Source organism: Gouania willdenowi (assembly GCF_900634775.1).
Source record: "Gouania willdenowi chromosome 24 unlocalized genomic scaffold, fGouWil2.1 scaffold_320_arrow_ctg1, whole genome shotgun sequence".
NCBI classification, from domain to species: domain Eukaryota; kingdom Metazoa; phylum Chordata; class Actinopteri; order Blenniiformes; family Gobiesocidae; genus Gouania; species Gouania willdenowi.
The window spans coordinates 2,044,699-2,070,152 of NW_021144848.1; the positions used below are offsets into that span (position 1 = coordinate 2,044,699).

The 25,454-nt window shown below is 38.4% G+C and overlaps 1 protein-coding gene across 1 annotated transcript in view; it reads left to right on the top strand.

Annotated features, from left to right (window-relative positions):
* The first annotated feature begins 715 nt into the window (after positions 1 to 715).
* The window catches only part of man1a1 (mannosidase, alpha, class 1A, member 1), a 125,680-nt gene continuing 100,941 nt past the window's right edge, over positions 716 to 25,454 (top strand). The window contains exon 1 of the mRNA XM_028440549.1: positions 716 to 1,426. Within this exon, the coding sequence (XP_028296350.1) occupies positions 890 to 1,426 (537 nt within the window). The 5' untranslated portion in view covers positions 716 to 889. The remainder of the gene's footprint in view (positions 1,427 to 25,454) is intronic.

The following is a 25,454-nucleotide window of genomic DNA, read 5'->3' on the forward strand; positions in this document are numbered from 1 at the left end:
ATTTCATAATCATGACTTATCTCATATTTAATACTTTTTATGTCCTATTCATGAATTATTGTTTGGTATTCAAGACTTTTTATGTCATATTAAGGACTTCATATTTCTCATATTTCATATTTCTGACTTTATATTTCATAATTCAAAGTTTTTGGCTCAGACTTATTTCATATTTATGACTTTAAATCTCATAAAATACAACAATGTGTTTCATATTTACAAGTTTTATCTCTCTAATTTTTATGTACTTGCGACAATGTCTTGTATTTCTAACTTTTATGTCATAAATTATGTTTTGTCTTATATTTAAGATTTATCTAAATGCCTTTTTTTAAATCTCATGACTATTACTTTTTATCCGCTAATTCGAACACTGTATTTTATATTTATGACTTATGCCAATATTATGACAATGTCTCATATTTATAGCTTGTTTCATAATTATGACTTTTATCTTATAATTATACAAATGTGTTTCATAATAGGGACTGTATTCCTTAGAATTGAAACAATGTGTGTGATATTTGTGACTTGTTATGTCATCATTATGACTTAAGTACTTTGTATTTCGTTGTAATATAATATGCATCTGTTCTCGTACACGCCTCTTGGAAGCCCCGCCCCCCTGAGCGCGTCCCCAGTCTGTGCTTGCCCGCTGATTGGCTGAGCGTGTGTGTCGGCCCCGCCCACAGCTCGTGTGTTCCTGTCACAGAGTCAGAGATTCTCAGTCTGTCTGCGGAGCGACTACGACATGGAGCCTAACTTTACCCTCCTGCCCGCTCTCTGTCACCCGGGAATGGATCTCTGAAGGACGGGGAGCCGTTTGTGTCCCACTCTGGCTCTCTTGGGGTCATTTTTGTTCACTTTGAGCAGGAATTAAACGGGGAAAATGCCAGTTGCAACTCTTCTGCCGTTCACCGCGACCCCGAGTAGGAAGTCTGCGAGTCCGACGTCTTTCAGGCTCACAGAGAAATTCATTCTGTTACTGGTCTTCAGCGCTTTTATTACGCTTTGCTTCGGGGCTATTTTCTTCCTGCCGGACTCGTCCAAGCTGCTCAGTGGAGTTTTCTTCCATTCCTCCGCGGTGGAGACCAACACCCGAACCGGACCCGACGGCGGCAGCAGCAGCGGTGGAGGAGGCGGTGACGCGGGTTCGATCCTCGGCAGCGACGACCGGGTCCTGGCCAAGATCCGCAAGGACCACGAGAAGGCTCTGCTGGAGGCCAAGGACACCCTCCAGAAACGCCCGGAAGAGATCCAGCAGGACATCTCCATGGAGAAGGAGAAAGTTGTGAAGGACAGCCTGGCACGAGCTGCGAAGGATGGGAACCAGTTACCCTTAGTAGAGTACCGCCGACCCCCGGGGGCCACGGGACACGTGCCCCTGGACCCCGAAACCCGGATCCGCCGGGAGAAAGTCAAGGAGGTAAGGAGGAGGCGCCCCGGGCGGAAGTCCGCATGGAATCAACGTGTTTTTACGCACACACCAGTTTGTGGCGGTTTCCACTTATACTGGCTCATGTTGTGACACGTTAATCCACTTGTTTACATCATGTGTAACAACAACACGTCTTATAACACACACGACTGCAGATCTAGGTCTAAACCATTTGTGTCAAACTCAAGGCACGGGGGCCAAATCCGGCCCTTTAGATCATCCAATTCGGCCCACAGGAAAAAAGTTGAAATGGAAGCTAAAACATTAATAATTGCATAAGTTGTTGCCATCTTTGTCCCTCCAAATACACACATTTAATAAATTGACACAATGTTTGCAGTGGAAAAAAATGTTTTGTGCCTATATCACACTTTCTTTATTGCAAATTGTGGAAAAAGCTCTAATTTTACTGAATTCCACAATTTTCCCACAAAACTTTTCTAAATTACAAAAAGAAAAAAGGTCACTTGTTGATCTCGCAGGGACTGATATTCATCACTTGTTGCTTGGATATTATTATAAATCAGTTATATATGGGAGTGAAAACTAGGGCACAATAGTGTTCAAATTGTACTTTGTAGCTCACTAATTTACGCCCCGCTTGAGTTCAAACTGCACTGGTTTTGGCCCCTCAGCAAAAATGAGTTTGACACCCCTGGTCTAAAGTCCAAAGCTCAACATGTGATACACAACAACAATATTTGGACTCAACATGAGTGTGGAAATGTGCAGAAAGCCTCCAATGGGAATGAGTATCCTTATGTTTCTTGTTTTTTAAATGGAGTCTGGTGGGTCGTCAGTAACGCAGAGTGAATGTATGAATCCACTCCTCCAGGCTGCTGTAGGTGTCTGTGTAAAATGATAATACCTTTTAGTAAGGATGAAGTGTCTGTCGGTCTTTTCCTACCTTCCTAATCTAAAAATCAGAATTTGACAAAGAATATTATTTTAAATTCTGCTTCACAAGGCAGCAGTTCTTTGTGATTGAACAATTTAACCTGCTACTAACTTAAACTCAACGTTTCTCCCGTTATCGCTGTCTTATCTAATGGAGATCTGTCATACTGGGCTCTTACCATGATATACAACTCACTTACAGCAAAAGGAACTCCCAATTTGCTTAAGAAAAACTATGCAGAACAAACGAGCAGACTTTATTTGGATTCAACATGTGTGACACGTGCACAGAAGTCTCTCATGGGAATGACAAACCTTAAATGTCATGTTTTTTACATGGAGTCTGGTTGAAAACTAACGTCATAGGACAATACGGAGCTTTTGCCTGAAGCAGGAATCATTTGTTACTGGTTTACTTGTTTTTATTCTTCAGACTTCCATTGTCTTCCCTCATACAGAACAATATTCACTATAATTTAACTTACAAGGCAGTAAATATTTATAATTTACTGTATTACTTACACGTGTACTTGTTGTTATGAATGACAAAGTGTGTTAAATACACTCTTGTTGTTACAATCAAACCAGTGAAAGCCGTTTTTCAGGCTTGGAGCAGAAAGCGAGGAGCCGACAGGTTTGTCACGGCTCAGTTTGTGCGGGAAAAGGTCCCAGAGGGGGTGTCGGGTGTCTGCCGTTCACAGCCCTCAGTCCTGCTTTACAAACCTTTGGAAAAATATAGACAAACACGAGTAGACGTCAGAAGACTGTGGGTGCAGATACGATCGCAAGGACACTTGGTTTCCTGTTACTTACCTGATGGAAGTGAACGCGGCTGTTGTTGTTGCCCTAATCATGCACGTGTTTTAGTTTAGATTTGAAGACAGTTTATCTTTAGGTTAGAGAGGGACCGGAGAGGGTCCCATTCCTCTTTCAAACACTCCCTCTATGTCTGCTTACTCCCTTGTGTGTTTGCTCCTGTACTCCTTCTGGCTTTTGTCTTGCAGGTCCGTGGGATCCTCAGTGTGGAGTTACAGAGTCTCAGCGGCTCTGTCTCCACCCTTTTCTCTGCACACACCCAACACAGCATAACGTGGATGGCTGTTCATCATAGGAATGGGATCCACACAAGGTTCCTGCTGCTTAACAGAAGGTTTTCCTTGCCGCCATGATGAATTCATGTTGGGTGTGGGATACATATGTATGTGTATATACGTATATATGCATATGTGTTTATCCATAAAATGAAGAGTCCGTCCTTAAGACTGCTCTACTGTAAAGTGTCTTGAGATACCATTGGTTATGATTTGGCGCTATACAAATAAAGATTGATTGATTGATTGATTGATTGATCTCTCATCCAACACACTTCTGAAACCGACGCGTCAAAATATCGGTCACAATTAACTTATTTATAGCTCTAAAACCCTCGGCAACGTCATCTCCAACGTTGTCATACGGCACGTTGTTCTGGAGTGAAGCACGAGAAATCGCCTATTCTTCCATTTACTCACAGTCATAAGGATGCGTTTAGGTACCGAAACATTAATTGGTACCAGGTAGTATCGAAGGAATTCAGTTGGTACCTAAACAAGTTCAGAATTCTGTACCCATCCCTACTGTAAATATCTAGCCATGTCAAGACTACGTCAAATTTGGCTCTTTGCAACTAATGGTACAATATCAAATTGTTATCAACCTGTTTAGCTCATTCACTGCCAGCCATTTTCAGAGCAGCCAACCCCATATTGCCACGTGTTTTATCAAGGGAGTCTTTTGACAATGAAAAATAAAAGGAAAATAGTACAGTATTTTCCCAAAAAAAATAAAGGTCCCATTTTGTAAAATAAATCGTGATAGAATCGTATTGTGAATCGAATCGTATCGGGAGTTGAGTGAATCGTTACATCACTATGTGTAGATGTGTAATATCATCTTGAAACATACATGTGAGGTATTTCCGTGTCTAGTTGGGACCTGATTTTAAATAAACAAAGAGAAGAAAAATGTTTTTCTGTTTTCTGCAATCACGGAAAATCTGAAAAATGTCTTTTTCTTCTGTTTTTTTTGTCTATCTTTTTCTTTTTCTCAGGCTCGGGTTTTAAACCCTTAGCGACACATTTTGGTACAATATCACACATTTTGATAATATTTCATTTTGAAAACAGGCGCTTTAATTGTTTTCCTCTTTTTTTTTTCTCTTTCTCTTTTTTCCTCTTTTTTCCCCGTTTCCTCTTTCTTTTTTTTCTCTATTTCAGGCTCAGGTTTTAAACCGTAAGCAATACATGTGGGACAATATCACACATTTTGATGGTATTTCCTATTGAAAACAGGCGTTCTGTGTAGTGTGTGTAAAAGAAAAGGTGTCAGGCGTGTGAAACTTGCGCTGTGTGATTTAAGGTGAAATAACGCTCGGTGTCGTCTCCATGTTTGGATGTTTCTAAAGCTTTGTCCTTTTCAATCCAATCATTGTTTCCTTGTGTTTTCATTATTCTTGTTGTGGGCTCAGTGTCTTTCGGGGGGGAAGATGATATCATGTCGTTGTTTATGTGTTCAGGCTCTGTTTGTATTCGTCAGCTCCGTTCTGAACCGTGTGACTTTGAAAGCAGCTTTGTTCAGCCAGCTCTCTCCGTGTTAATGAAAAGTGGCGGTGACGCTCAACAATGACTGATTAAAAGTTTGGATCAGAGACTGAAAATGGCCTTACACCACAAATACAACATGTATTTAAGGAGGATGCCATGATGACTTACAAAATGACCCCAGAAATACAGAAAATGCATACACAATGATGTACTCAAAATGAAAAAAACAAAAAACAATAACATAATTGCACAAAGTGACATGAAAGCATACTAAGTTCGGAAAATTACGGATGCCAAAAACTCAACAAACAGAAACAAAAGCATCCCTCCATGATGATTTAAAGCCATGATGGGAGCTGTGGTGGTCACTGGTGAAGGACACACAGAGGTTTCTTTGAACACATTTATCTTCCTCTGGGTTTGGGGAACTTTAAAGTGCAGCGCTGCAGAACCACGGTACTTTACTATGACAGGAGAACAAATGGAGACGCCTGAAGCTTAATGAGGCCATAAACTCATCTTAATGTGGAGAAGACGTCCTTGTTATTACAGTAACGTTATTACAGTGTATGTATACATATATATATATATATATATAGTCTATAAGTCCTGGTTATTACAGTGTATGTGTGTATATATATATATATATATATACTGTATATATGTCTATAGGTCCTGGTTATTACATCGACATTATTACAGTGTATGTGTATAGACTATATATATATATATATAGTCTATAGGTCCTGGTTATTACATTGACATTATTACAGTGTATATAAAGTCTGTAAGTCCTGTTTATTACAGTGATGTTATTACAGTGTATGTGTATATACTGTATATATATATAGTCTATAGGTCCTGGTTATTACTGTGAAACCACGATGGTGAAACACCCTGTACTATATATAGATATAGAGATGTAGACACAAACCTGTTGATCCAAATGTAGAAGAAACACAACCGCTGATCCAGAATGTTTGTTTCATGTCAGAGAATTTCAACACCAGGTTTGGCTTTTCCTTTTTTTCTCTTTTTTGTTTTTTCTTTCTCTTTTTTCTTTTGTCTTGTTTTTGTTCTTTTGGTTTCTTTTTTCTTTTTCCTTCGGTTTCTTTCTCCTCCCTTTTTTATTTTCTCTTATTGTTTCTTTTTGTTATTTTAAACCCCTTTTTCGTTTTTTTTCCTCCCATTTTCTTTTTTCTTCTTTATTTTCTTTTCATTTATTTCCTCTCTCTTTTTTCCTTTTTTCTTTTTTTCTTTTCTTTTCATTTTCTCAGGCTCATGTTTCTAAAAAGGCTCTTTGCGGTGCTGCTTCTTTTTCATTTGTCATCTCTAGCGCTCTCCGTTCACACCTATTGATCTAAAGCGTTTTGGCAGCAGACATTATGAAATGATAAAAGTCGGCGCTCCATACGTTCTGCCTGGCTAGAGATAATTGGATGTTCTGGGAACGGCTTTAGTTAGTCAGGTGCATCCTGATGACTTCTTGACATTGTTTCTAAAGCACAGCTGGTTTTAGGAAGTCTCATCATGGTTTTAGGCTCCATGGCTCAGATAGTGGCCTGGTGATTGGGTTCTCATCCTCTGCTGAAAGATAAGACGAGAACAGTCGACAGAGCAGTTTTAATGTTGGGGCTCATTCGAGCTGAAGGATTTAGTCTGAAAATAAAATGACTAATATTTATTCTGAAAAACTGATTTTGGACGTTGGATTTTTGGTCAAACTACAAAAGAGGATTGATGTAGAAAGTACATAGATTTATTGGTGGTAAATATCAGGAGCGGGTCTTTGTTTCTGTGTGGTTTTCATTCAGATTTAGTCGGTTTGTTCAGCCAAATTTAGTCCGATTTGACTTTTTTTTAGATTCAGATTTTAGTCTGATGTAATAGTTCTGTTTTAATTCGTTTTTTAGTCTGCTTTCATTGAGATCTGTTTTTTGACCTAATTTAGTCTGATTTAATTGTTTTTATTCAAGTTCAGTCTTTTTGTTTAGCCAAATTTATTTTGTTTATAGACTGTTTTCAGTCTGATTTAGTCTGATATAAAAGTTCTGTTTGAAATACATTTTCAGTCTGTTTTTATTCAGATTTTATTCAGTTTTTTGGCCTAATTTAGTGTAATTTAATTGTTGAAGTATAGTCTGTTTATTTACCCAAATTGATTCTGTTTTTAGACTGTTTGTAGTCCGATTTGAATCTATTTAGAGCTGTATTTTAGTCCTATTCCAGGCTGTTTTTATTCAGATTTAGTCTGTTTGTTTAGTCAAATTTAGTCTGATTTGACTCTTTTTAGAGCCATATTTTAGCCTGATATAATAGTTCTGTTTTTATTATGTTTTCAGTCTGTTTTATTCAGATTCTAGTCTGTTTTTTGGTCTAATTCAGTCTGATTTAATCATGTTTTCTTTTCATTCAAGTTTAGTCTGATTATTTAGTCACATTTATTCTGGGCTTTACATTTATCTGATCAGCTATATCAGGTTGGCCGATATTTAGCCCCACCTCCACTGTGCACCTGGGAGTCTAGTTTTGCTCCGAAGCTATCCTCAGCTTTGGGGTTGATGCCCTTGTTTCACAGCAGTCATTGAGTATGACATGGGACTCTGGTTTAATTCAACAGCTGCAACGTTTATTTTGCCAATCACTAAAAACTAGGGATACACCGAATATATGCATTGAATATTTTCTGCCGAATCTTTCAAAAAAAGCAACATTTGGCCTTTGGTTTAGTGAGGTAAAAGCAAGGCTGAATAGTAGCATGTGACACAATGACTCAATCAAACAACGTGTAGTGATTTTGAGTCTGAAAGTGTGTGTGCGTTGCTGCAGAACCATCAGCAGCAACTCCTCCTTTCCGCACACAAACACAGCCAGATTCTCTCCTTACCGCTCTTTGTCGTCCGTCACCACGTAAAAGTTGGAAGCCGTCCAATTCCACAACCGAGTCCGTTGTTAGCGCTGTGAGCCACGAATCTGTAAACATCCCCATCGTTTCCTCCTTACGCTGCACCAGGTCTCACTGCATAGACTGGTGTAGCATTAGCACTGAGTGCTAACAGCTGATGTGTGTAAACAATGGGCCCGTGGCTCCAAGCAGTGACTCCCAACATGATCACCAGCAGAAAAAGCTGTTTTTGTGTCTGGATGTTTCTGGTCCTGATGGACTACGTTCTCACACTCTGGTCTACGTTCTCACGCTCTGGTCCAGCTTCTCACGCTCTGGTTCAGGTTCTTATGCTCTGGTCCAGGTTCTCACGCTCTGGTCCAGGTTCTCGCGCTCTGGTCCAGGTTCTCGCGCTCTGGTCCAGGTTCTCGCGCTCTGGTCCAGGTTCTCGCGCTCTGGTCCAGGTTCTCGCGCTCTGGTCCAGGTTCTCACACTCCGGTCCAGGTCATCGCTCTCTGGTCTACGTTCTCACGCTCTGGTCCAGGTTCAGAAGCCTGAGGCACTGAAGGCGTTAAAAGTAAAAAAGCAGATTTGATGCTGATAAACCAGAGCAGAGGGAAATAAGGCGACAGGCCACGGCGCTGCGTCCAACCAGCACCAGCCTCGTCATCGTCACATGTCCATAGATAAAGGTCAATTAGCAGCGCCGTCTCGTGTTGATGAAGCTTCCATCAACCCGTTAACCTCAGGTCAGACTATGGTTGGCAGATGTCTCTGTTATATAAACCCATGTATAATTACACTGGTGGTAAATGTCACAGAGTGAAGAACTCAGAGAGAAGACGTCAGAGACAGAGCAGGATTACTAAAGTCCAGCTTTTTGGACTCGTGTGTTTCAGAGGCTCTGAGGGCTGATGATTGCATGTTTTTATTTCCCAGAGTGTTTTTATTTCCCAGAGTGGACTGCTCAGCATTCTGTCGTCGTCTCCATCTGGTGATTCACGCACGGAGCAGACGGTGACGTGAGAAACACTGGAAACACATTTATTTTAATGCAGGGGATTCACCTTCACCGAGCTGCTGCTCTGTCACAGACCTGCAACAACATCTGGGCTTCAGCTTCACTCCCACTTACCACACTGTCAGTGCGCCAGGTGTGTGTGCGTGCCCTGTTTAAGCATGCAAATTCAACTTTGTGGCCTGTTTTCTGCCCTTTGGCATCTTGTTTGCGACATGCAGCCTTTCCTACTTTCTGGAGCATCTTAAAGGACAATCACCTTTCATCATGTCTATCACCACCTCTCCCTGATAGCCTTCCTCCGTGTTAATGGAGCTGGGAAACATCACAGACGGTGGATGCCGGGGAAAGATGAGCTGCTTTCTGTTTATTTATTTATTTTGTCTTGTGCGTGGTCGTCCTGGTCGTTCCACTGCTGCTCACACTCTCGTCTCCTGTTTCTCTCTCTCTCTCTCTCTCTCTGTTTCTGCATCACTGTTTTCTGATCCCCCCCACACACACACTCCTCTTCCCCCTCACTCCCATCTCAATTGTTTATTCCACTGTGTCCGTGTGTGGGTGCATCTTCTTGACTGTGAGTGTTCCATTCCAAAGGAAAAAACTAGGGTATTTTTCTGCCTTTCCGCCCTCCAGAATTCAAAGTCAGATTCTAGTCTTTCTGAGGACGGCTCTTGTTCCTCCTCCTGTGGCCAATGTTTACACTGATTGCCTTTGTGTGCGTGTGCGTGTGTGTGTGTGTGTGTGCCCTGTTCATTAGCAGAGCTAATGTTAGCACATGCATTTGTTGTCAATTGCTGCACTTGTAAGTTGCTAATCTCAGTTGGAGGCGGATCTAAATCCAACGTGTCTAATGCAAACACTTCAACAGGCTGATGTGGAGAGTAAATAGATTAATTTAATCTTTAGGTAAATTTGATTAGCAAAGAATGTGTTCCATAAAAGCCTTCTGCACAGCGTGGGAACAAAGATAATTAAAGTGACGCTTTGACATAACAGCAGGTAACGTGGCATCAGGAATCATCAATAGCTTTACAAACGTACAGACGTGAGGCTGCAGTAATGTTCATAACTGGGTAACATTTATAAACTAACTGCAGCAATGATGCATTCATCAATGAACATGTTTAAACTGTCAACTGTCAAGAAAGTCATATTACAAAAACACAATATTTGTAAATGACAAAAACTTAGAAAATGACTCCAAAAAACATACAATATTACAGACAAATTCACTAAAATGTAATAAAAATACACAAAACTACAAATGTACACAAAAACAGCATAAGATGCGAAATGGCAAAAAAAAAAAATGCTCAAAATGATTCAAAATGAAAAAATACTCAAAATGTCAACAAAAGTTTCCAAAATTAGAGAAAAATATATAAATGTACTCAAAATGACTCATAACAGCAAAAATACATTGTGACTCAAAAAGGGCCAGAAAAATACACAAAATGATTACAATTATACACAAAAACAACAGAAAAATATTCAAAATGGTGATAAAAATGCTCAAAATGACTCAAAATCAAAAATCACCCAAAAAACACACACAATGTCATCAAAAGTTTATAAAACTAGACAAAAATATACTAACGTACGCAAAATGACCAATAACACACCAAATAACAAAAATACACAATATGACTTCAAAAAGGACAAGAAGAATACACAAAACTACCCCAAAAACGACCACAAATGTAAACAGAAAAAAAAACATTTCTAATATTTTTGGAGAACTCCATCTCCTACTGTACGTCCCCAGGGACACTGATTGGAGGATTTCCCTCTAGTTCATACATGGTGTGCACGCATACGAGCCTATTAGTGCACTTCATTTGTGTTTATTTGTGCAGCCGTGGCTCCGGGCGAGCCCGGGCATCCCACTCGGCAGAGGCAGAGGCTGGTGCCGTGGTTACATCTCCATCTATTTCTTCTCATGAATAGTCATCAAGCACTGATTCACTGACGGCCATAGCCGACTACGGATCATTTTTACTGTCATCTATAGCAGGGCTTCTCAACCCTGGGGTCAGGACTCCATTTGCAGTAGCGAGACACTAGGAGGGGGTCGCCAGACGCCTTCAAGAAACTAAACATATTTTTTGAACAATTTGTGCCCATTTTTCTGCAACGACACCAAACTTGCCATATTTTTGCTCCTTTTAGTGTATTTTTGCTACATTACTCCCATTTCTGACACTTCTCCAATCATTTTACTGCCTTTTCTACACATTTTTCTACTTTTAAGACATTTTCAGCACTTATAAACCCTTTCCACCACTTTTCCACCTAATGTCACGTACTGTTGACCCATTATTGTCACTTTTAACATCTTTTCCACAATATTTTACGATTATTATTGGTAATTTAATCACAAGATTTGTCATGCCCATTATTTGCCAGTTTTAACTAATTATTCTAATAATGACACTTTAAACCCTTTTTTTTAGCACTTGTTCTGTCAGTTTTTGGCCACTTTAATTTGCATCTTCAATTTTATCACTTTTTCTTGTCATATTTTTGCTTTTTTTAATGTATTTTTGCTACATTACTCCATTTCTCACCATATTTTTCCACTTTCCTGACATGTTTAGCACTTATAAACCTTTTCCTCCACTTTCCCACCTAATGTCACATATGTTGATCCATTATTGTCATGTTATTTTTTTTTTTTTGCTAACAAATTTTCCCTACATTTCAAAATTCCCTTACCCACATTTTGCAACTTTTAACCAATTTCCGTGTTTTTTTTTTTTTTTTTAATCTAATTTCACCACCTTTTCCACCATTTTTGATCACTTTTAAATTTCTCGTGGAAAAAAAAGGATTTCCATCTTTAAGATGACTATATACTATGGCCCAAATAATAATAATAATAATAAACTTCCTGGATAACAGTAGATATTATTCAGATAAAACTCAAAGAAAATACAAAATGTTCTGAAGTGACACTTTCTTGCCTTCAAAGCCACGTTTTCAGACTAAAATAGTTTGTTTGAATGAATGTTGTGGTTCAGAACAATGTGACTTTAAATAGAGCATCAGGGGGAAATGAGTCTATTATATTGCTTTCTTCATCACCTCCTGTCATTTCCCTCCTCGTCATCAGATCACATACAAAGAGAAGCTTGAACTCGTGATCTTCTCAGTGTAATAAAGATAGTCCTAATCGCACCAGTTGCCATCTTGGAAACCTCTGAACTTGTGATCCTACGGGGGAAAATGATGAGATCATAGAAACTTTATTGGTTCATATTGATCATTTAATGCCAGGAAATAACTTTTGAATAAAAACAAGTGGGATTTTCATTTTGACATTTTCTCTGGAAAATAAATGTAGTTTTGAGAAGATGAAGGAAAATAAAAGTAAAGTAGTTTTGAACATTAATATCATCAATTCAATTCAACTTTATTTGTATAGCGCAATTTACAACAAAGTAATCTCAATGCACTGATCAAAATATAAAATTCATAATAAGAAAGAAAAAAACCCAACAAGATCCACATGAACAAGCATTTAGTGACAGTGGGAAGAAACAACTCCCCTTTAACAGGAAGACATTTCCAGCAGAACCAGGATCAGAGGTGGCAGCCATCTGCGTCGACTGGTTGGGGTTAAACAGAACAGGATAGAGATATCGAACATCAGAGTGTCCCAGACTAGTTGAGCCGTGAACCACAGATCAGGAACTGCCATCATCAGCTTCAAGACACCTGAGATAGAGAAGACAGAGAAGAACGAGGAGAAGGCACTGACTGCAGAAAAACATGATACATTATTATCAAGTCAGCCTGTCTTGGCCTTGGGCCTCACTCCCAGTGGTCTAGTCAATACTTATTATAACAGTGACAAATCTCTTTCTGTTTATTGGTAAGCTAACAACGACTCTAAGGTCTGTATATGTGACCGTTCACAGACGAGCCCATGTCCGCTCTAGTGGTTAGATTATGTTGTGATTCAGTCCCGTTTGTGCAGACTGTAAATCATAACCAGCTACATCAGAATTTAAAGGGGACATATCATGTTAAATCCACTTTTTTAGCCCTTAAATGCATTTTGTTGTATATTTAGAGTGTTTAGAAGTACAGAAAAGTTCAAATTAGTCTCTTCAGGAGCTCCGTTGATATCTTTATATTCTGTTTTAGTCATATTTTTCAATCTGTTTAGATTTTTCTATTCTCTATTACGTTTTTTGAACAATAATGTCACAGTATTTGCAGCAGAACTGCCAAATTAGTACATCAACTCCAGGCCCAACACTTCGAGCAATCCGCCATTTTTATTTCTCGCTTTTATTTTGTAGTCCAAGCTCCAGGATGCAGAAGTTACGAGAGGATAAGTCAAAATGTTGGGTTGTTGGATGTAGTAACCCACACGCTTCATTACAACGTCTCCCAGCATCAGAACCTTTTCAAAGTGTCTGGTTGAGTTTTATTTTTTATAGAAATGTACCCACATCTGTGGGTAAGGTCATTTTTGTGTGTGTGAAGCACTTCAATGATGACTGCTTCATCAACCTCCACCAGTATAAAGAAGGATTTACAGAAAGACTTTGTCTGATTGAGGGTTCAATTCCTTCTATCTTTGGAGACGATGAACAGAGCACTTCGGTAAGCTGTAAATAACGCTAAAAAGTGTGATGATAAGACGTCCCTGTCATTGTTTTGTTAGCATTAGCAGTTGCACCGTCTTCATATGTTAGCGCTGTGTGCTCGTTTTAGATCCTTGATGATATGGCCTACGTGATTTAATTTAAGTCTAAAGTTTTCATTAGTCATTTCATTTTGCCGTTTTTGTCTTTGAAAAGACTGTATTAAAATGCATTTCGTGACGTTAGCTTGGCGCTAGCGTTAGCTCGGTGCTTGTGTTAGCTCACTTGTTAGGGTTCTGCAGGTTCATCATCTTCATTTTCATCTCGCTCCGCTGGGTCAGACTCTGGCTCGAACATGTAAGGCTGGATGGACAAGTCTAACGTTGTTGACATTTTGTAAATAACCTCTGAATAAAAAGTTTATGCGCCGCTACATAGCCATATCTCTTCTATCAAACTACAAAAATGGCCGAACAGGGTGGAGTTGAACTGAGTGTCACCTCTGCAACCTGGAGAGGGGGCGGGGTATGAAGTGTCATTTGCATTTAAAGAGACAGTACCAAAACGAGTTGCTCTAAGAAGCACATCAGAAAAGTGGTAGAAAAGGGGTGGAGCTATGATAATGAGGAATTCAGACCCAAGCATTGCAGTTCTGCTTTATATAGACCACAACTGTATGATTTATATGTAAAAAGGAAGGATTTAAAAGCATGATATGTCTCCTTTAAATCTCTTCCCATTTATTGAACCAGTAAATATGATTGTTTACAGACGAGCCCATGTCCTCTCTAGCGTAATAACATCACTATCCTGCCACTAAACATCCTTAACCTCACCTCAGTTTAACCCCTTTGCAATTTTTTAAATGTATTTTGTTTAAAATAATTTTTAATGAGAATTTTTTTTTAAATTTAATTTAGTAGTGGGAACGCTTACATAGTTTTTGCTTTTTTGTGATTTATTAGCTTTTTTTTTTATTAAATTAGTATTCTTTTACATTTATTTTGTTTTAATATTTATTTTTACTTTATTTCAGATATTTCAGACTTCAAACAGATTCATGAATGATTTGACTTGAATTGTTTTTTCTTTTAAATCTAGATTTTAAAATAATTTACAGTTGATTCCTGTGAATCCACTTGAATATGCAATATGTTATTAATAATAATAATAATAATAACAACCGAAATAATAACAATGTTCTGTTTCAGGAACAAAATTTCATAATTTGTCAATTTTTCACGCATAATGATCTATCCATTATCCAGTGTTGTTGATTTTGTTAGAAAGAAATTATTAAAATTAGCTAGTTAGCTTAGCATACATTGTTCTTTAGAGAATTTTATAGTATAATCTGGGTGTGTCCTTAAAAAATATACAAACGTACTCAAAATGACTCATAACACAGAAATAACAAAAATGCACAATATGACACCAAAAAGAAGAAGCTGACTGACTGCTCCTGAAGCCCCGCCCATAATCAGGGGTTTATTGTCAGAAATCCTTAAAGTTATTTTGACCAGCTCAGACCTACCGTTAACACATTTCCAACTAAAGCTGCTGTTTGTGGACCTTATTACTCATTTATTTGCGAGTCAAATATTACGACGGTTGGTGGTACCCAATCATTGGCACATACCAATATATAAATGGGGCTCATTACCCCGTACGAGTCACGGGGACCCCGGGGGCCCCATCTTTCAAATGACTGCTCCTCCGTTAGATCAGAATGTAGTTTGGTATGAATACTCTATGGATGAATATGATGAGACGCTCTGAGCCCTTTTTTTTAAAAAAAAATGTGGCCCGGGGGCCCACCCCCCCATTTTCGCTAATTTCCAAATTTATGGGAACATAGTCATGTGATATATCGTTTCTATTGTAATTCAACGTAGATTACGATTATGCCTCACACAATTTGATTTGTTTTACTCGGTGGAACAGAGTCATTTGACTGAATTCTCAGGAATACGGTACGTGCTATTTGGCGCAGAGACATTCCGTGGGCCCGGCCGTAGTTCACCCATACTTGTTTAAGAACTTAACAGAATCAGAATTTGTTGTTGAAGCAAAAGTTAAACTTTTTTGAGAAATATAATTTTGAGAACATACCACTTGTTTTTTGTATTGGTGCTTGAATTACAGTTAGTTATCATTTACTTGTTCTCAATAGTTAAAAAACAACAACAAAGAATTCAGTTGTATTTCATACCCTTTTGTACTTATAAAGGTGAAATTTGTAGTCATTGATATTGTGATGTATATTGTATTGTGACAGGAAAGTATAGTTCAAATATGCAACACTGTACCTTTATTCTGTCATAAAGCTAGCGGTATTTGCCTTTATGAAAGTAAATAAACAACCCTACATTTTAAATTAGGGGCCAAATATTGACCAGTTTGATCTCAAGTGGGCAACAGATTTTATGCGGGAAAATTAGCAATTTCAACATTAATGTGCCCTATGTTTTGCACTTCTATGTATGAAGTACATATAAAGTACATGCTAGACTGACAATATCCAAGCATTAAGTGACCTTAAATTCACTCACATTTTCTTGATATTATGAACAATTGTTGTTTAATTTAGTAGAGTAAAATATGTGATATAAGTGTGGGGAGTTTATAAAGTTGTATCCACGTGTATTTGGAGGGGCTGAGACGTCTACAACTGAATTATTTTATAATTTACATAATGATGCATGTTTTTTCTGTCATATTTACTTTTTCCCGGGGGGGCTGAATTGGATGCACTAAAGGGCCAGATTTGGTCCCCGGACCAAGAGTTTGACACCAGTGCCCTCCATGAAGCAGTCCTGATGGCTCTAATGTAGCTTTTCTCATCACTCCCACTTCTGTTTAATAAACAGGATTCTTATGTTTGACATTCACTGCATTTCTGCTGAGATGAGAAACATCCATTTAGTACACACACACACGCACACACACACACACACGCACACACACACACACACACACACACACACACACACACACACACACACACACACACACACACACACAGGGTTCACAGGAGGTATGCAGCAGCACCTTATGCTGTGGATCATTAACATTCCACTGAATAGATTTCAGGATCAGCAACGTTCCTCTGAGGCCGACGGTGCACGTGACACGTGCACGGAGACTCCATTGAAGTCATTGGGATTAGTGAGGCCACGAAAAGACATTTTGTGTTTACTTTGTAACCATGACAACAACAATAACACACGTATACACTATATGGACTAAAGTATTGGAACAAACTGCTCTGAAGGCTTTCATTTCTATCTGTTTCCATTCACGACGTGTGTCAAACTCGAGGCCCAGGGGCTAAATCCGGCCCTTTAGAGATGGGGTTCTCAACTATAGGGTCAGAGCCCCATTTGGGGTCGTGAGACATTGGGAGAGGGGTCGCCACAATAGTTTTTGAATAATTTGAGTCAATTTTTGCTTATTTTTACCCTTTTTCTGCAACTAAACCAAACATATTTTAACCTGTTTTCATCACTTTTTCTTTCTCATATTTTTGCTCCTTTTAATGCATTTTTGCTATATTACTTTTTATTCCTTTACTGCACAGTTTTTCCACATTCAACACTTACAAACCCTTTCCACCATTTTTCCACCTAATGTCACATATGTTGACCCGTTATTTAACCTCTTTTTACCATATGTCATGCTTATTTTTTGGCAATTTGACCACACTCACAATGTCATTTGCCACTTTAAACTAAGCGTTTCTACTTATTATTCCAATATTGACACTTTGGCCTAAAACAAACAGAAAAAGTAGTAAAAAGGGTCCACTCTAATTTGAATTTTAACCAATTTCTGTGGTTTTTAAAATCCCATTTTATCACCTTTTCCACCATTTTGGTCACTTTGAATCCATTTTATCTCTGATTAAAACAAGGATTTACATCTTGGTGGTGAAATGGGGTTTTGAAAATCACAGAATTAATAAACAATAATGTCCACTGTTATCCATGAAGTTTACTATTATTTGGGAAATATTATATAGTCATCTTAAAGACGTAAATCCTTGTTTTAATCAGAAATTAAATTGGGTAATGAAATGGGATTTTAAAAACCACATAAATTGGTTAAAAGTTGCAAAAACAGAGAAAGTGGTAAGAAGAGTTGAAAGTGTCAATATTGGAACAAATAGTTTAAACTGGTAAATAATGGATATGACAAATGGTGAATGTGGTTTAATTGGCAAAAGCATAAAATATGGTGAAAAGAGGTTAAAAGTGGTGGAAATGGTTAATAAGTGCTGAAAGTGTGTTGAAAGTGGACAAAATGTGCAGAAAAGACGTTGATATGTGATGTAGAAGTGTTAGAAATGTAGTAAAATACATTAAAAGGAGCAAAAATATGAGAAAGAAAAAGTGATGAAAATAAGTTAAAATAAGGAAAGTTTGGAGTAGTTGCAGAAAAAGTGTAAAAAATAAGCAAAAATGGGCTCAAATTGTTCAAAAAAGGCCTTTGGTAATCCCATCCTAGTGTCTCATGACCCCAAATGGGGTTTTGACCCCAGGGTTGAGAACCCTGAACTCGGGCACATTAATTAATGTTGAAATGTCGGTAGTTTTCGAGCTTACTTGAGATCAAACTTTTCCGTGGGAGAAAAAGAGTTTGATGGCGCTGCTGTAGAGCAGTTCAGGCCCTGACGTAGGACGAGAAGGCCTGGTTCCAGTGTAGAGGGGGTCCTGTTATTGTCCGCTGGGGGCTCAGCCATGTATGCATAACAAAGGCTGTATGCTCACTCATTTTTGAGGTAATTTAAAATATTTGTGAGTGATTAAGGTTTAAAATATGCCAAAGATCTGTTGTTAATGTGTGAAATACCGATGACTTTGGAAGTGTTGTGATGACACGCAGGCTTTAAAGGGAAACGAGCACATAATTAGCCCATCGATCAGGCTGATGTGATGCTAATGACAACGCAGAGCGACCATTCTCCCTCAAATCCTCCTCTTACGTGGGTGATTAATCACTTATTCCAGGATGAGGGATTTCTCTCCACATTAGTTCAGACTGCAGCTCATCACTGTATCACTGTATCACTGTATCAACACTCTGACAGTAAAACCAAGCTTTAATGTTCCAACATGGCCGCTGCCAAAATGGCTTTTTAAGCATATTTGGCCGTCAGCGCACAAGTCACACTTATTATTGCACGTAGCGTTTTCTGGGCACGCCTCTTCCTTCCAACCAGGATCAGAGCCAACGTGCACAGCCCCCCCTCCCCCCCCACACATCCGTCACACGTACAAACAGTAGCTCATTTCTAAAGTGACGACCTGTTCTCATCAATTCGATGATCGGACATGAACTCATAATCTGCAGAAAGGAATATTCATTTATTTTCAATGTTTGGCTTCAGTTCAAGGAAAAGCTTCTGCCTAATCGTCAACAGTAAGATATTTAATTATGTACAATTTAAACCAGATGAGGCGACTTATACATCAGAGCGACTTATCTGATTTTTTTTTTTCTAAGCTGGAAACATCACAAAACACACAAGATAACAACAAAACAAAAAACAAATTCATCAACAAAAAGTAAGAATAAAGAAAACAAGAAAAATACACAAAGCAGAAAACCATAATTTACAAAACGACTCAAAAAACAAATTCACTGCAAAAAATACACAAAATGACAGTAAGAATAAACAATACAAAAAAAATACACAAAGCAATAAACAGTCATTCAGAAAATGACCTAATTTGACAACAAAACACACAAAAACAACAAAAAGTAGACGAAATTGGAAGAACAATACACAAAATGACACAAGAACCTGGAAAAGAACAACATAAATATCTCCAGAAATTTTAATTTGGCATTAGAAATATGCAAAAATTCACAAAAACAACTCCAAAAACACAATTTTGACAACAAGAATACACAAATGTCAGACAAAAGGACAACATACAATACACAAAAAACGAAAACATTCACATTTTACAATTTTACAACAAAAATACACCAAAAGAGAAAAAATTGCACAAAATGGCAACAAAGATGCACAAAATGACAAAAAAAAAAAACCAAAAAACTGGTCCTTATTCTAATGCTGACATGAATGTTGGTCATGTGACCCTGATGTTTGTGGCCGTAGTGATATAAAGCTGCAGTGTAGTAGTAATGTAGTGTTAGATTAACGTGGGGAGATGCTGCTGAAAGCGTTGCTGATGATATTATGGAATGCGTGGTGAGGACACAGTTGAACTCCAGCAGGGACAGAGAGTGAAAATATAGGCTGTAAAAACGCACTCAGCTCGCCGCTGATTGTCCCACAGAGCGTGTGCGCGCTCTTCAAGTGCCTCTGCATCACAGCGGATGTCAGGCCTAACGACCGCCGCGCTCTTTGTTTTTGGCTTCATGAAAGCAGCGTCAGAGACGGGACGGAATATAAACTTTTTTTATTAAACCAACATTTACCCAGCAGTCCTTGCTGCATTATAAGGTTAGCCTTCAGTGTTAATGCTGACATCTACATTTTCAATGTCACTGCCCAAGTACCACCACCAACAAAGTCTCTGCTTTTTTTTACAACAATTTGAGCCCATTTTTACTCATTTTTACCATTTTTCTGCAACTACACCAAACTTGCCACATTTTAATTCATTTCCATCACTTTTTCTTGCCATATTTTTGCTCTTTTTAATGCATTTTTGCTACATTACTCCCATTTCTGCCACTTCTCCATCACATTTCAATGCTTTTTCTGCAGATTTTTCCAATGTCAAGACATGTTCAGCACTTATAAACCCTTTCCACCACTTTTTCACCTAATGTCACTATGGCGGGGTTCGATCTTCGTTCAAAAAGAAGAACCACGACCATCCATATGGCAAGTCGACTTTCATTTATTTTTCATCCGATTAATTAATTCTGAAAATAATTGTTAGTTGTAGCTCTAATGCACACCCCTACTATTAACCCTATTCATCAAGTTTGAAAGAAGTTTGATATCCAGTAAAGTATGTCAACGGGGAAAGATGATGAAATGGCAGCGTAACGCGACGTGGGAACGCTGGTTAAACCCTGAAACAGGAAATCTGAAGCCTATTTCTCATTTTAATGCTCCATTTAATGTTGCATGTTTTAAGAGATTGTACCTCACGCTTAAAGCTGCTCATAAAACACTAATTCTGCCTTCTTTTCATTTTTAAGGAATGTTAAAAACCCGTTTGTGTTTTTAAGGTTGACAGCTGTATCCGAGTAGTTTACACTGTTGACTCCTTTTTATTGAAAGCCTTTGGCTTCATTCTGCAGTGCTTTGAACTGCTGTTTGCTGTTTGTCTACTCTCTTTCTCTGCAGCTCCATTTACTGCACACAGCGCTGATGCCAGAACACAAGCTAAATTATTCAGCCTGTGTTCCACAGACGCCAACACTCACAGGGAAACACCATCCGTGTGTGTGTGTGTATATAATGTAATGTAATGGGCTGATATGGTGCATGAAGTAGCAAGTAGCAGCTAACATGATGAATGTAGAGGTCAGCAGTGAGTTCAGAGGAACCTAGAATGCAGAATTTACAAAACACTTTTGTAAATCGTAAAGGGAATGTTATTATTTAATTCTTTACAAACTGAAGCAGAAATTGTAACGTAACACTGAATACAACCTGACAAAATAATGATAATACATTTTATTTGTATTGTACTTTACATATGAAAAACATCTCAAAGTGCTACAGGGAAGTAAAAACACCAAACATATAAAAACGGTAAAAACAGCAAGAAACATATTAAGAAAATGCAATGGAGAATAGGTGTGTTTCTAAAAGCCTCAATAGACTGTGGTACCCTCAAGTGGTTGGGGGGGCGTTCCACAGTCGTGGCGTAACCGCCTGAAAGGCCCTATCTCCCATAGTTTGACGATTTGTCTTTGGGGCATGGAGTTGGTGACTGTCAGAGGAGCGGAGATGTCGAGGAGATTTGTGACTATGGATGAGTTCTTTGAGGTGCATGCTACAATATCATCCATCCATCCATCCATCCAGCCATCTGTCCATCCATCCACTAGTCATACTTGAGTGGAATGAAAAATGGTTCTGGGACTGTCTCCAAACTAAAAATCCTCTTTTTAAAATAAAAGCATCTAGGGCTGGGCGATATGGCCTTTTATAAATACCGCGATATTTTTAGGCCATGTCACGATACACGATATATATCTCGATATTTTGCATTACCCTTGAATTAACACTTTGATGCACAAAATCACACCAGTATGATGATTCTATATGTCTACATTAAAACATTCTTGATCATACTGCATTAATATATGCCAATTTTAAACTTTCATGCAAAAAAGGGGATATCACAACTAAGTCAAAGTTGACATAACTGTATTTATTAAACAGTGAGTGGCTCAAACATAAAATTGTCAACAGAAAGTGCACGTTCTGTGCAAAATTGTCACAGAGACATTTCAAAACAAGACATTAGTGCAGGATGCAACTCACATGGCATTTCAAAACACAAAATTAAAGTGCACTTTTTGTACATAATGCCACTACAATATTTTAAAACAAATAGTGCCCTTTTGTGCATGTTGTCATTAAGATGACATTTCAAAACAACACTAAATTTAAGTGCACCTTTTGTGCATAATGCCACTAAGATATTTAAAAAAAAAAAAAAAAGTCCGCGAGTTTAACGGTATGGTCATTTTCAACACCGCACAGACTACAAGCTGCGATATATCGAGTATATTCGATATATCGCCCAGCCCTAAAAGCATCTCTTCTTGTCTTCCATTAGTTTGTTTTTTTTTTAACCCTTTTGTAAATAGGGCTCTTGTTTTGAAGTTAACCAGAGGTTTGGCCCGTCCGTACCTGTCTCCTGCCCCAGGAGTCCCACATACCAGGAAGGCCCAACCTTAACGGCATTCCTTTCTGGCCGTGTCCACCAGCAGGTGGTGCTGGTGCAGGTGGTGCGACCACAGCACCAATCTTCCTCTTCAACAACAGAGGCACGGAACATGGTCGACTAGGACTCAATGTCCCCCGCCTCCCCCGACATGGTTGAAGCTCTCCTGGAGGTGGGAGTTGAAGCTTCTTCTGGCGGGAGACTCTGCCAGACGAATTATACTAAATATTTTCCAAATTGACGGATATTTAAAGGTTTTACTTTAACGACTTCCTGGCATTTTTCTCCCAGTTCCACAGCAGTAGTTTAGACATTTAGCCACATCCAGGCTTTATTTCTACTGCAGTAAACTGCAGTTGGTGTGATTTCCTACAGCTGTTTGTCCTGCTGAGAAAGCTGAGATGAACAGTTTCACATATCCAGGTTTGTTTGTTTGAGCTCACGGCCCACTTTACTGTAGCTTCTACTACTGGGATATTTATTCATTCACATCATTCCGTCACAGCAGATTAGTTTAGCTTTCATAAATGATCATGCATTTCAGTTTTAGTTTTAGTCAAACTGGACTTGTTTGTGTTTAGCCTAAATTAAGGCTGTAACGTTATCTTCTTATAGAGTAACTAAACCCCAGACCACTTTTTTCTGCTGAATACATGTTTCAGTAGTGCTGTTGATTGATCCTAGTCCCACTACTAACATTTTAGTAAAAGTATGTTCATTTTGCAGTATTTTGTTGTAAAATGTGAGTTACTGCCCTCTAAGGGTTGAATGCTGCTATTAATAATTAATTTTTGCTATTACCTGAGACAGATTATTTGGATTATCGTGTGTCACCAACTGTCACTGTTGGCCCCGCCCCTCCTATAAAAGCTGAGTAGAAGGAGGAGGGTTTCCTCCAATCACAGCCCTCGGTGAGCATTGATTGACAGTTTTATTGTGTTTGTCTAATGCTCCGTGCGTTTATGACTGTGCTTCTATAAAGAACAGAATGTGTTCTAATCAGAGGGTTCGTCAAGCTATGTGTGTATTTACAGACACATCATGAGTGTGTATCCCTGTCTGTCTCTGTCTGTACTTCTGGCAGTGTGTGTGTGAGGCCACCGTGTTCTGAGGCTCATGGTGGTTATAGAGCAAGGACTGTATGTAAGTAATATAGTGTATGTGGGGCTGTGTGTGCTGTGTGCTTATGCTTGTGGGCTGTGTTTTGTGTGTAGTAGTTGACTGGGCGTGTCTAATGCTGCGTTCACATCGGATGAGTCACAAAATGTCAGTACATCCAGATTACATACAAAGGCAATGAATAGATGCGAAATCTTTCCAGTGCGGTCTGATCTGCACTTCAAGTTCCATACGAGCTCGCGCCCGATTTTACGCATATCTGCACATCCGCAAGAGTTGAAAATATTGAACTCCTGCGACTGTTTCACATGACAAAAGCCAATCAGAGTCTTTGTTGATGATGATGTCAAGCCTTCAACACAGACACCGGTCTGTTCACCCATTCAACCATGGAGTAGAAGCTGTGTGTGACCACCTGGAGCTGTATGACACGTCCTTTATAACTGGGACCGGACTAGGAAGGATTTGGTGTGGAGAAGAATCAGTGACATCACTTCCTGTTTGCAGCAGCAGTGATGACTCCACGTTGCAGTCAAACGACAAAGAAACCCTAAGTGCTAGTGTTGCATTGTTGTCATATTTCTCCTTTTGTATATTTGTTGTCATTTTTCAATTAGTTTGGTTAATGCTTATTATTGTTTTGTGTGTTTTTGGTGTCTTTTATGTAGTTTTGTTGCCGTTTTGTGTAATGTATTGTCATTTTGTGTATTTCTGTTCTCTTTTTGTGTATTATTGCTGTAACTATTGCTTTTTTGTTCCTTTGTCATCATCTTGTGTGTTTTTGGAGTAGCCTTTTATCTATTTTTGTTGTCATATTGAGTATTTTTTTGTAATTCTTTTATGTATTAATATCAGTCCGAGGGCCGTTTGTGGTCCCCGGACCACCAGTTGCCCATGTCTAGGCAGACCTTATGCCTATGAAAGACAAACGTTTGTTCCCGTCGCACTGACCCACGTTTGGCGCTGCTAATAGTTTCCTCTCGTCACACTGGTGTGTAATTAAGGGCGGCACAGGTTATGAATTAGCGTTGATTATTAAAAGTGGCCGTGACACGTTTATTGTGTGGAGTAATTACTCTGCAGGGGAGCAAATTAAATTGTTGTGCTTGGTAGAGGAACGTGACTCAACTATTATTTTATTAGCAGTTTAAATATCAGAGAACAGATGAGGAGATGGGGGTCAGGGCAGAGGGGGCGGAGTTTGCGTTGTTTTCATTAACTGTGATATCCATTAATCACACAGTCTAAGTTTAAACATCACAAGTAAAGAAGGATAAAAAAAAGAAAGTTTTATAACTTGAATGATAAAATCGCAACATTTACCTGGATGAAGGGAAAACATATTTTGTGTATTTTTCTGACATGTGCATTATTTTTTGTCTGTGTATTTTTCTTGGTTAGGAGTGATTTTTTTATGTTTTTCTGACATTTTGTGTGTTTCTGTTGTTTTGTGGTTGTTTTTTTAAATTAGTTTTGTGAGTTTTTCCAGTAGGTGCTCGGGATGGGCGATATTGACAAAAAAAAATTATCCCGATTATTTCTGGTATTTATCACGATGGCGATAAAAATCTCGATAAATTAAAACAATTAAAAAACAACTTTGTTTAAACAGGTTCCTTACAAACACAAATAAATGTGAATAAATCAACATTAGACACATTTAAAAAGGCTACAATAACTGCTGACTCAGAGTTCATGAGCTGATATTTTATGGAATATATTTGTGCATGTGGATCACTATTAGTGTTATTGTATGTAATTCATTTATTTCATCCCTTAAAATAAAATAATTTAAAAAAAAAGCACATGAAAAGCACAAATAACTCCATTAGTGTTTTTACTGCTGATTAATCTTGTTTATTTTATATCTGATAATAAGTTACATAAAGTTATGATTGATAAATAACCATTATTTCCTATAATTAAACCAGATCAAGCTGATGATTTAATCATTCAGTATATTTATGTGTAATAATCTCAATAGTTACATTAGTCTAATGGAACCAGCTTTGTCTGTGAACATGTGAACTATA